The following is a 12868-nucleotide window of genomic DNA, read 5'->3' on the forward strand; positions in this document are numbered from 1 at the left end:
GATGGAATGAACCCTGCCTGCACTTCCCCAACACACAGTGGTCTGGGTCCACAGGCAGCCGTGTGCTCCACCTAAGGCTGACTGTTCCTCCCACTGCACACTCTTCTGACATAAATGCCATATCTGATAACACAGACCACTGCTGCGAGGAAACGGATATGTTTAAATTAAAGAGCACAGTAAATGCATGAATAAATAAAAGCATATGGGTGTAAACTTCTTATACATGATGCAGAAAAGAACAAATGCATTCTGAGCATCTTGGAAGAGATTCCATCTTTCACAGTATGCAAATGCATTTTGCTATGACATTTTCTATTTTTGTAAGGATGATCTTCATTACTACATTTATGATATGAACTACAAAATTGTGTATCTGTTTGAACAAGAACATATACATAATTACTCTGTGGAGATATTTTCAAAAGTGTCAAACTATGAATTAAAACACTGGCACTTTTTTTTAAGGCTTCTTACATGGTTCCAAAACATGTCGTTTACAGAATGAAGGCTTGGTAAGATGGATGAGAACATTTGTATGGAACAGTTTCTAAAATATCAGTGATTTATTTTATTTAAAGCAAGCTTGAGCTCTGGTTATATTACATAGAAATTCTTCTTATGAGGGAGAAACATGTAGCTGCACAATGAAACCAAAGTAATTCAACTGCCCTCTCTTTTCTGAGGAAAAGGCCTCGTGTGGCTGAGATGAAATCCACAGTTCTTCCAATACAAGCAAGAGCTCCATCTCTGCCTGAAGTGAGCAGTTCGGCACTGCTCACTGACCTCCTGGCCCTTTTGTTCAATGACTGCCAAGCACCCTCTCCTTCTCTTAAGAAAAGTCCAATGGGTAACTGGAGATGGCACAGTCCAGCACAGTGTGCTAATTCACTGGACTTCTACCAGGTCAGTAGAAAGCTCAGCAATGTTCCTTTCCTCTAGAAGGCAGACAGAGCTCCTACATCTTCCGGGAGACACAAATGTACAGAGCTATCAAGGCTGCAGGCAGGCTAACAGAAATTATCAATGTTTGCAGCTGACTAAATCAAAACAGAATCCGGGGAAAACTGATTCCTTAGCTTGCTACAATATAATCCAACCTCAAAATTATGTCTATATCGAGCCTTCATTGGAAAGAAACGTAACTAAAAGAACACATGCAATTCTTCTTCCTAGACTCCAACAGATTCCTCAGCTCTGATGGTTCAATTTTTTGCCTAATACCCTTCTAGCCTTTCTTACTAATGAGGTGCATCTCACGGTCTCCCACCTTCACAAGCGCAGTGAGACACTCCTGGTTTCCCTCCATGGCCTCTGCAGATGGCAGAGGGGGATTCAACCACTGAACCTCTAACTTCTGTAGGTTTACACTTTTCCTATCATGAGTGGGGACCATAGAGATCATAGAGTCCAGTCCTTTTACTTTTAAAATGAGAAAATGAAGATTTGAGTAGTGAAGTGAAGGGAACTAGAACACAAGTCTCTTTTGACTTATAGTTAGGCTCTTTCCACCATTCTCTGCTGGTAAGATAAAACCAAACAGTCAAACAAATAAGACATTCTGCACAACAAAAAGTATATTCTGTGTTTTGCTAGTGTTTTTGTTTTTACCTCTGAAGAGATTATCCAAGTCAATATCTTCTTTTCCTTTGATTTTCAAACACTTTGCCTGCTGTACAAGTCTGGGCAAAGAACAGAAATAAAATCTAGATTCATTATCCTGTGAGGTAGGAAGAAATCATGATAGCAGCACAAATTTAAATAGAAACTTCAGGGTAAACAATAGTGAACTGGCAGGTATTTTGCTGCACAGAGCCTTGTTAGAATTTTAAGTTTAAGATTTTAAAAACACACTTCTGTTCAGAAACTCTGACTTTGAACCCTGAAATTTAAAAGGCTTTTTCCCTCTCATTCTATTACAGCAAAAAGTTTCCAAAACTCTGTGGAGAATAATCTCTTCAGATTCTAAGGAGGAGCTAGCAGGATGGTGGCTGATGGGATGGTAGGTAAGTAAATAATAATTGCTACTGATGATATTAAGGCTGATTATTTTAATCAGAAGATTATAGACACTGTGCTCAAACAACTGTATAAAGTAATTTAGTTACGTTGTTGAATGTCAGGGAATTAATTAACTTTTAAAATGCTGCAGTATGTAGTACGGCCTAATTCTGTTATTCTTTTATCATGGAACTTCATTAAAACTTGAGGCTCATACTTTATAATGAATATGGAAGTTTCTACAGTAAAACTTTCCCAGGATTGCTAATTAGTCAGTAATTAATTTTAGGTAGATAGGCCTGTGAGATAATCAAGTAATTTATTTGTATATATTTTAATGAAATTTATATCATGCTTTGCACATGTATTTTCTTACTGTATTTGAACAGCAAGTCTCTCATTTCATTTTCACTAACAAGCCTTTGAGTTGGTCATGGAAGTACTGTTTTAATTTCCGTGTTAGATGAGGAAACCGATTCAGTTACCAAACTCCTACATAGAAACCTAAATAACTTACAGAATTTGAGATAATTGTATCTATATGTTTATTTATATGTTTACACAAGTATATCATGGCAGAAATGTTCTACCAGTTAGATATCTCTTAATCATCAGGACTTTTTATCAAAAAAGCAAGAAACTGAGAAAATTTCTATTGAACTCCCAACTTTGGACTTTACCATAGGTCCTACAAGGCTACTGTGGAGCATACTAACCACATGTACTTAATCACCTGGGGGGCAATGCAGAGACAGTACATTCAGTGTGCGAAAACCTGAGTTCATGCCTAGGACACAGCCCCTAGGTTTGTGATCCGGAGTGAATATTTAAATGCTCAATCTTAGCTTCCAATCTGTTAAATGGACACAGTACCTGCCTCACTGGGTTGTTCAGAGCAACTAGTGAAATAGTATGTTAAAAATCAGTGTAAAAACGCTTATGCATCATGGACATGCATAAAAATATTCTCATCAATTCAATATATATAATTTTAATTATATTCAACATACGTATCATCAGGATTTGTTTACATTTTTTTTGCCTATATCATGCTTTGATATTTACATTCTTGTAGGAGAGAATATAAACTATAGAAAAGTGGCTTAAATGTAAGCAGTGAGTATCTGGTAGAGAGCACGGGTCAAACAGGATGCTCGGAGGCACAGCACATGGCGCTAAGTAGTGCAGTGTAGCCATTTTGCAAAGAATAATTGGGGGCGGGGGAAAGAACAATTTTAGCTCTGCTTACATGATTTTTGGCAAATCTTTAGGTATTTCCCCCTCAATTTTACAAATTTTATGAAACTTCAAGTTGATTTTCAAGCCATCTTAAAGCACCCTTCTGCAATATATGCTAATCAAGATCTTGCTTCTATCTTACAAAGTTAAAAAATAGAAGCCAGTCTGCCACATATAAAATTTTGATGGGTATTTAAAAAAACATTTTAAAATAAATCAAATAAATTTGTCAGGTTTTTTTTTTAAAAAAAAAAAAATGCGGAGCTCTTCAATTGATCATGATTATATTTCAATACAGTCTTGCTTTCAGATGATTACATCAGTAGGGAGATATGCCAAGCCAAAATCTGTGTGCAGTTCAGATTCAGTTAGCATTTCCTGGGAACTCCCAGGAGGTAGGTATCTACTAAGGACTCCTAGCCTTTTCATTTCCCATTTCATTCTCACAAAAATTCTACAAGGTTGGGATAGTACTCTTGTTTTACACATTGAGAGACTGGGCTCAGAGACATTCAACAACCTGCCCCATCTTGGGCACAAAGTGGGTCGATAATGGAGCCAAAATCAGTTCTTAATGGAGCCAAAATGAAGTCCAATCTCAAGTCTTTGGACTCCAAATCCAAGTTTCTTTCTGCTTTACACATCACCTTCCAATAGCATACAGTTTACTGATTATTTATAGAAGGCATGGATAAAGGGAAGTCACAGGCAGAGACTTGACAGTTGCTGGGCCAGTGGGGTCTTCAGAGAATAGAGATGAGGGTAACTGATGGGTTTCTAAAAGTCTCGAGAATTAGGGTGGAACAGAACAAGCGTAAGTAACGTGGAACGGGGAAGTGTTTTGAGGACCTGAATAAGCTAATCGACTTATTTGGCTGAATCACCATGCAACGAAAGGTAGCTTGACAGAACAAACTGAAGCCAGCCATGGAGGGCCTGGCATGGGTTCTCGAGGATGTGGACTTCATCTTGTGGGCAGTGGGAAAAGTCATAGAGGAGTTTGCATTTCAAAAGAATCCACTGCATCCAGCCAGTAGACATGTTTGGAAATGACTAGGCCAGCCATGAGCCAAAGATTAATATTTCATTTGTGTTTTAGCTAAAAGAGTCTCAATCTCTGTCTAAATCTCCAGGGATGTACTACTGTTGCACCAGTTATTCCTCCTGAAGCCTGGCCCATAGCTTTTATATAGTCATAATAGCTCTGGGCATCCTAAACAATCTTCAACGTATTTTATTAATAGCATTGCTGTTGCTGTTGCTGTTGCAAGTGTCAAGAGACCCGTGTATCTGTTTATTCCTGATTTATTCCATAAAGAGGTGCATATGACCTAAAGGCAAAGGCTGTCACTGTCACCCAAGAGTCTCTGCTATCCATTGTTTTTCAATGTGCTCTTTCCTTAGGATTTTCTACTTCCAGTTGGAAGAAAGGGCCTGCATCTTCTTTGACCCTCTTTCTAGGCTTCCATTCCCCCTCACAAGACAATACTAGTGGCTATTATTTCTGTGCTCATTAAGTGCTAGGCCCTGAACTGGATGCTTAACATGAAGGAGGAAATATTAATCTTCTATTTATGTGTTCAGAAAGACAGGTTAAGAAGCTTGCTCAAAGTCACATAACAAGTAGAAGAACTAGGATTTGAGTTTAATTCAGGTTAGTCCAACTGTACCTAGACACCTTCTAGAATAAGAATTAGCAAACTACGCCCCATAAGTCGAATCCTGCCCGTTGCTTGTTTTTGTAAACAAAGTTTCACTAGAACACAGCCACGCTCACTTCTCTACTTACTGTCTAGGGCTGCTTTCACTACGATGGCTGAAATGAGTAGTTGTAGCAGAGACCTTTATAGCTGGCCACACCTAAAATATTTACCGTCTGGCTCTTTACAAAAAAATAAGCTCGCTGACCCCTGTTCTAGAAGTTAAAAAAAAAAAAAAAAAGGTCCATAAGTTCAAAAAACACACACAGAATGTGATTGCCTTATCTGGGAAGCTGCTCCCCAAACTGCCACAATAACTGTGTTTAGTTATAACTTAAGGCTTAAAAGGCAGACACTGGGCTCTGACTCTTCTATTTTTAGGCAAATTCTCCAAACTCAATCAACATTTCTCTGAGATTTTCCTGCCTGCAGCTGTTGCATTCTGCAGAGATGGTTTCTGCCACCAGAAGACTCATGATCTATTAGGGGATGCAGACTTGTGCAAGGGCAGATTCTGCACAAAGCAGACCAAGAAAGGGCTGCATCAGAGAGACAGAGGACATGCTATTGGATCATACAACAGGAGGACATTTTCTGCATACAAGGTGGGAGATGGTAGAAAAAGCCTTCAGGAGATGAGTTTGAACTTGGCCCCAATACAAATTTTATCACAGGAAACACAGAGAGGGCCACACTGCAGGTGGAGGGTGAGTCGGGGTGAGGAGAATTAGCAATGGGGTGTGGTGTGCAATGAGGTAAGACATGGAGCTAGGACAAATCATGGGGCCTGCACAAGCTTTCTATGTTCCCACGCATGTGTGTAGGTTTGGATATGTGAATTTATTTATTCTCAGTCAAGCAAAATGGACCAACGACCTGTGAGATTCTATCAATTTGAGGATTCATACAGTATGTTTAGTTTGCAAATAAAAAGTAATGAACCCTTTTAAAATATAGCAGTAAAAAGCATCAGCAAATAATAAGATCCATAATATTCATATGAAAACGCTTACTGCAGCATTATTTACAAGAGGAGAAATACTGGAAACCATGGTCATTAGGGGAATGGTTGAATGAGTTACGGTATGCCTACACTATGGAATACAATGCAGTTGTTAAAACTAATGCATTGGGTCTGTTTGTGTTGATATGACAATTTACCCATGACATATTGTTAAATGAAATAAAACACATTACAGATTAACAAAATGTTAATATAAATTATTTTAAAAGAGTGAATGTACATTGATATGGTTAGGCTTTGTGTTCCCACCCAAATATCATTTTGAATTGTAATCCTTATAATCCCCACGTGTCAAGGGAGAGACAAGGTGCAGGTAACTAAATCATGGGGGCAGTTTCCCCATGCTGTTCTCATGATAGTGAGTACTCATAAGATATGATGGTTTTATTAGTGTTTGGTAGTTCCTCCTGTGTTCATTCTCCTTCCTGCCACCCTGTGAAGAAGGTGCCTTGCTTCCCCTTTGCCTTCCACCATGATTGTAAGTTTCCTGAGGCCTCTCCAGCCATGCTGAACTGTAAGTCAACTAAACCTCTTTCCTTTATAAAGCACCCAGTCTCAGGCAGTTTTTTACAACAATATGAAAATGGACTAATACATACATCTACATACACGTGTGCATACCTGAACATCAAAAAGGTACAGAGAACAGGTGGCAATCTGTTAACCCTAGTGACCTAAGCATGCAGCATCAGAGTTAGGAGTGGAGAATGAGAAACTCTTAATTTCTTAAAACTTCTACATTACTAGAATTATTAAGGTGGACATTTTCTTATATTTTTCAAACATCTATATGTTATGCTGTTTGATAGAAAAAGGTGTGGATATTGTTAATGTTTTTAGTTTTTTTTTTCTTTTTACTCAACTGTATTTTTTCTTTTCCCATAATAAGCAAGTACTGCTGTAATAATGAGAAAAAGATCACGCTAAAGTCCCAACTTTACTCTTTACAATGAGTAAGAAAGAATTATTTTCAAACCAGGTTAAGTATATAGATGATAAAATGCTCGCTGGTGCTCAGGCAGCAAGGTTTTATTTTTCTGGGGTGCAAGAACACTAATATTTCCTCTACGCAAGTTGCTGTGGATATCGTAGGACACACTGTTCTGTGGCATTTAGTGACTGAGAGCCTGAGCCAAGGCAGGATTCCAGAAATCCAGAGATTTAGAATAAATTTTAAAATTCTTTATGAGAATCAGCTCGGAAAAATATTTTGAAGACATGGCAAGGCATCCATGGGTTATTTCATAACGTTTCAGCATAACTGTACATTCATTTAGGAAATACAAGACTCTAGAGACTCTAGTGAGGTGCCCACGAAGTGAGGCAGGTGAAGCCTGGCAAGAGCTGAGCCCTTCTATCTCATCCCAGATCCTCTCCATGCCCCTGAGCTGATCCGGGCACGACTCATTTCATTTTCCATATGCACAATATTCAACAGAACCTTTTTTTCCCTTAGTGGCTGGGCCCTTTATGATAGGTGATTACTGAAAACATTTTGAGCATCACCCTTCCTACTCCGCATTACTTCCCTATGGCACCTGTCAACCATCTGTGATTTTCTCTTCATTTATGGTTTGCTTTCTTTCTTCCTCTTCCATCTCCCCTACCTGAAAATTGGCTCCACACAAAGATGCAACTGTTTTGCTCACCTCCACATCCCTAGCACCTAACACACCACTTGGCAACAGCAGCAGCTCCACACATATTTGTGGAGTTAATGAATATTGATGTCCTGAGCGAATCAGCATGCCTACTGCCAAGTCTGCACAGACAGGAGCCATCCCATCTAAGTTCAAATCCTTGTCCTGCCACTTACTAGTTTGGGTGATTTTCTTATCACCAAGGAAAAGCTTGATAAGAACAAGGATTGTTGTCTGTTTTGTTCCCTGCTCTATCACTAGAGTTTGGAAGAGTATTTTCTAAATATTTATTCAACAGACAAATGTTGAATGAATGAATATGTCTAATTTTAGGACCTGGCTATGGTCACGGTGCTGAATTCAGCAAGATAAGTGTCAGTCAGCTAACTACATACCCAAACCGAATTCCATTCTGACTGCATCTTAATTCTAGGGCAGGTGGTGGTATGGAACAGTGAGGAGAGCGATGAGCTGGGAGTCAGAGGGCTCAAAGGGGCCACCATCAACGGTGCTGATGAAATAGCAAAATTCTTTGGCATTGGTGTCCTTGTCTCCACATTGCAGAAGTTGAATTAATTTCTTGAGTCCTTTCCCTCCATAGAGCTCCTAGGTTTTCATGCCAGGCTAGTGGCTCCTCAGAGTCTGATTGGAGGTGAGGAGCCAGAGGGGGCTCCTCTGAAAGGCCTTAGGATTTCCTGTCCAGCCAAAACCAAACCCCCTACAGGGCAAGAAGAACTCTGGCTTGTCATGGTGTTTTGATCACTACTTTTTTGATTAAGGGGCTTAATTTAGTTATAGACACTGAGTATTATCTTAGAACAAATAAATAAAGGTCTAAATTCCTATGATTGGTGTTGAGGTGTGTGATATACACACCGCTAGAACTGGTCCAACTGCAAGACTTTAAAATCAATGGTTTTCATAAAAATGGAGGAAAGATATGGAACTATTATTTCAATAGTCTCTTCTATGTGCCAGGCGCATTCATATATCTATACCAATATTAATGACTATATCTACCTAAATCTATATTCCTATATTCAAAATCTTATATAAGCCTCACATTTATGATCATTTTACAGGTGAAGGAATTGAGACTCTAAGAGAAAAACAAATGTATATAATGAAATCAATCAACTTAAGTGAACTAAAGACCTATAACGTGAAACATAAAGAAGAAAAAGCAAAAGGGTAAATTGGTTCTTCCCTTTAGCAGCCTATAGTCTTTTTGAGAAGACATGGCATACACACAACAAAGTATTAAAAAGGTACATGCAGACACACAAATAAGCTGCTGATATGTGGTGTGGACCAAAAGGAGAGAGGAATGCTGAGAGCAAGGATAGGTCTTGCTCTTAGAAACTCAGCCTCTCAGGTCCGGCCACAATCCTTGGCACCTAGTAGGTTGCTCAAAACCTATTTAACTTGTTGAGTGCCTAGTATGTGTCAGGTATTACACTAAGTGTTAGAAATAGAGAGACACATAAAACACAATCTCCAACTTCAAGAAGCTCTTACAGGTTGGGACTGCCACAGAATTCCAAGAGAGAGGTGAGCCGTGGGAAAGAGAGGAGATGCAGGCAGGAGTAAATGAGGTACCAAGAAAGGAAACAAAGGCACAGTGCAGGAATGAAAACAACACTGCAGGCGATGATGGGGAGTCAGTGGAGCCACTAAGTAGACTCTACCTCCCAAAGCAGAGAATTGAGAGAAAGTGAAAGTGAGGAGTGAGAAAGTGAAAGTAAGAAGTGAGAAAAAGGCTGGTGGATTAAAGAACCTATTTACTCACTTGGAAGGTGAATGTGTGGGACAACCAACTAACATTGTTATGATTCTGAGGGTGGGCATCATAGAAGGTACTTATGTTGCAGCTAATTTGCCTAGTGGAAATTAACTAGTTGGCTCATGGCAGTGCAGTTTATCATCAAGATCATTAAGGAAATATTCCACTACATGCCATCCTTTCTGATTACCACAATTTTCCCCAGGCATTTTTATTACCAATATTAGCCTTCAAAAAGTGCATGAAATTTATAATATGGCAGGCATCAGGAAAAACAAAGTGAGCTTTATTAGGCATTTTCTTAGATTTTCTTAATAGCAATGATAGAATATGACAGGTATTTTAACGAATGGTGGTGCTATCAATTGTGTGAATTAGAATATATTAAACAATGCTTCTGGGAGGCAAAGGAAGTTATTAAAGAACACTTAGGCAAGTAAAAAAAAATGCCTGAAAAAAATGTCCCCCTCAGGCCTGGGGAAACCAGCTAATAGACAATATGGGGAGTAGAGGGGAGCTGCATTCCAAAGTAATTTTCTTTATGATGAAAATGTTTTAATGACTCATTTTATTCTCTTGTTGCAGGTAGAAGCCTTTAGTATATTATAATAAAATGTGCTCAAGATGGACATTTTGTATTATATAAGTATAAATAAGAAACATCAGTTTGGGGAAAACATGGTAAGATTCTTCCCTTCAGTAGTTCTATTTTCTTTTATTATTATTATTATACTTTAAGTTCTGGAGTATATGTGCAGAATGTGCATGTTCTATTTTCACAAAGTAAGAAACAGATGCATCACAAGGTGACTCTGAGAATCCTAGACATCAGTAGGAAGTAAGACTAAATATGAACCTAGCTGGGCTTTTTCAAAGCCTTAGGCTGTTATTCTTTCACTAGTCTAATGTAGTTGAATTGCAAGTGGGATTTTTTTCTATTTATCATCGGCATGACCTCAGACACTGTCTAACCTCTCTGAACTTTAGATACCTATGTTATAAAATCTGAATAAGAAAACTTACCACATACAGGATTGTTGGGAGGATGAAATAAAATTAACACTATGATGTACATAAATTGTTTAGCATAACACTTTGCAGCCCCAAGTAAGTATGTGCTATTAATAGTAGATAGTTATTATCATTTATATTTCTGACAATATGATTGTTAATTTACCGTACTGAAAAAATGCTGTATTTAATCAGAAGACCTATGTTTCAGTCCCAGATAAGCTTACCAGCTTACTATTTCCTCATCTATAAATGGCAATATTATGAGAATAATGTCTGCTTTGCCTAAATTACAAAATTATGGGACGCTCCAAAGGTTATGTATGTGCAAACTATAAATGGTTAAATGGATTAAGGTATTTTCTACTCTACTATATATACCCAAATGAAAGAAACTCAAGTGTAAGCTATTCACCTCCATTTAGTGCACCATGAATATAATACTACTCACTCTATTAGCACAAATAAAAAAGGAATATATACAGGTTTTCAGTAATGGTGACTTACTGTGATATTGTGAGTATGACTCTTTACAGTTAATATAACACCTATATCTTACTGTTATAAAGATAACTCTTGCAAACATCTAGCAGTACATATATAAATCTCTCAAAATTAAAACATGACTCTCTACTAAAAAATGTGAACATAAATAGACTATTTCTACCACTAAATCATGCAGTGGAGTCATACATTTACTAATTATAATCCTGATACAAAGATTAATATAAGAGCAAACATGTTTTTTAAAAATAATCAAAAAATTGGGTTGCAGTTAAGGAAAAGAAAAAATTATCTAAATTGTTGGGCAATATCTAACCAAATTTGGAAGCTTATCAAAGTTAATTTTATATTTTTCACTTGAATTACAAGAAGTCTGGATATATATAAATATATTTGTATATATATTATAGATATATATATATACACACAAACACATATATTTGTCTTCTTTTTTTTTTTTTTTGAGACAGCGTCTCACTCTGTCACCTAAGCTAGAATGCAATGGTGTGATAGCTCACTGCAGCCTCTGCTTCCCAGGCTCAAGTGATCCTCCCACCTCAGCCTCCTGAGTAGCTGGGACTACAGGCACATGCCACCACACCCAGTTATTTTTTTTTTTTTTTGTATTTTTTGTAGAGATGGGGTTTCGTGATGTTGCCCAGACTGGAACTCTGGATATTCTAATGTGACAAATGTTGCTTGTATAAAAAATTACAGAAGGCCTGTCCAGAGCTAAATGGTGGATGGCTTGACTGGAGGCCAGTGGAAATTATAGCTCTGATTTTCACCAATTTGACCTCCATCACTATTTTTGGACAGGAGCCAAGTAAAAGTTATTTCTCCTCAACATGCAGAAGAGAAAAGATAGAATTTAAATATTCTCTATCACCTGTATCTAATAGCTAGTGATTTCAAGAGCAAAGATTTGGGTTAGAGAAAAGGCAGCCTCGGGGCAGTACTACAAGTAAGCTGTGGAGAGAGTTAAAATATGTTTTATCTGTACATAATTAACCTACATATCATTCCTTGTTGTTTCCTTTGTTCTCTTTTTTTCCCTCGCCCTGGAATTTAAGACTATGAACAGGATGCCATGGAGATGAGGGTAGACTCGAAAAGGGAATGACTGCTAATACGACTTACCCAAACATTATTAGGATGTTTGGTTAGGAAAAAAAGTGGACAGATATTGGACTGCAAGGATGGCTTTGGTCTTGAGATGTAAAAGCAAAAGTAGGCTTGAGGATTCATGATGTGTATCATACACCTCCTGCCCCCACAGCTAATTACAGGTGACACAGGATTTGGCAGAACAGGACAACCTGCGATTTGTCTGCTTGATTATCAACTAACATTCTCGACTCCTTTCTATCTGTAGTAATTATTCCTATCTGATATATTTCAGTGCAAAGCTCCTTCATAAATAATAAAGCACGTAACAATTAGTTTAAAAGGCTAAACTCCTAAGAGGAGTTCAAGATAGGGGAGGCAACATATCTGTGTTTTCTAGAAAGAAAAGCTTAGCTAACCCCGAGAGCAATCATTTTTTTTAAGGCAGTTCAAAGATCTGTTTCATTTCTGTGATTTTTGACATTGAGGATGAATGTCTAAAATATTTACAAGTGAAACTGACTAGGTTTTTATTTGAAAAAAATACAACAGATTATAGCAAAAAGATTAAAGGTGAAGGGATGTACTGGTCTCTATGATTCTGGAGTAAATAAGCACTGTTCCTTGGAAATGGTTAAAAAAGAAAAAAATTCTCTCTCACCCAGGAAATGGAAAGACATTCAAGCTCTCAACTACATAAAGTTGTAAACAGTGTGGGTGTGAAACAGCAGTAAAGAACAACGAGACCCTGTGAAGTTGCAACAAGAGGAGTAGGTGTATAGCAAATAATAAAAATGCAAGATACAGCTATAAAAATAGAGAAGCGTGTGTATCCATAGGAAATAGATCATGCAATAGA

The 12868-nt window shown here is 37.8% G+C and overlaps 1 protein-coding gene across 18 annotated transcripts in view; it reads right to left on the bottom strand.

Moving 5' to 3' along the window:
- The window catches only part of L3MBTL4 (L3MBTL histone methyl-lysine binding protein 4), a 474605-nt gene that overhangs the window by 123396 nt on the left and 338341 nt on the right, over positions 1-12868 (bottom strand). For all 18 annotated transcript variants that reach the window (XM_063620329.1, XM_055237865.2, XM_055237861.2 and 15 more), the window contains one exon: positions 1612-1682. In XM_063620329.1, coding sequence (XP_063476399.1) covers positions 1612-1682 — 71 coding nt within the window. The remainder of the gene's footprint in view (positions 1-1611; positions 1683-12868) is intronic.

Source organism: Symphalangus syndactylus, chromosome 1 (assembly GCF_028878055.3).
Source record: "Symphalangus syndactylus isolate Jambi chromosome 1, NHGRI_mSymSyn1-v2.1_pri, whole genome shotgun sequence".
NCBI classification, from domain to species: Eukaryota; Metazoa; Chordata; class Mammalia; order Primates; family Hylobatidae; genus Symphalangus; species Symphalangus syndactylus.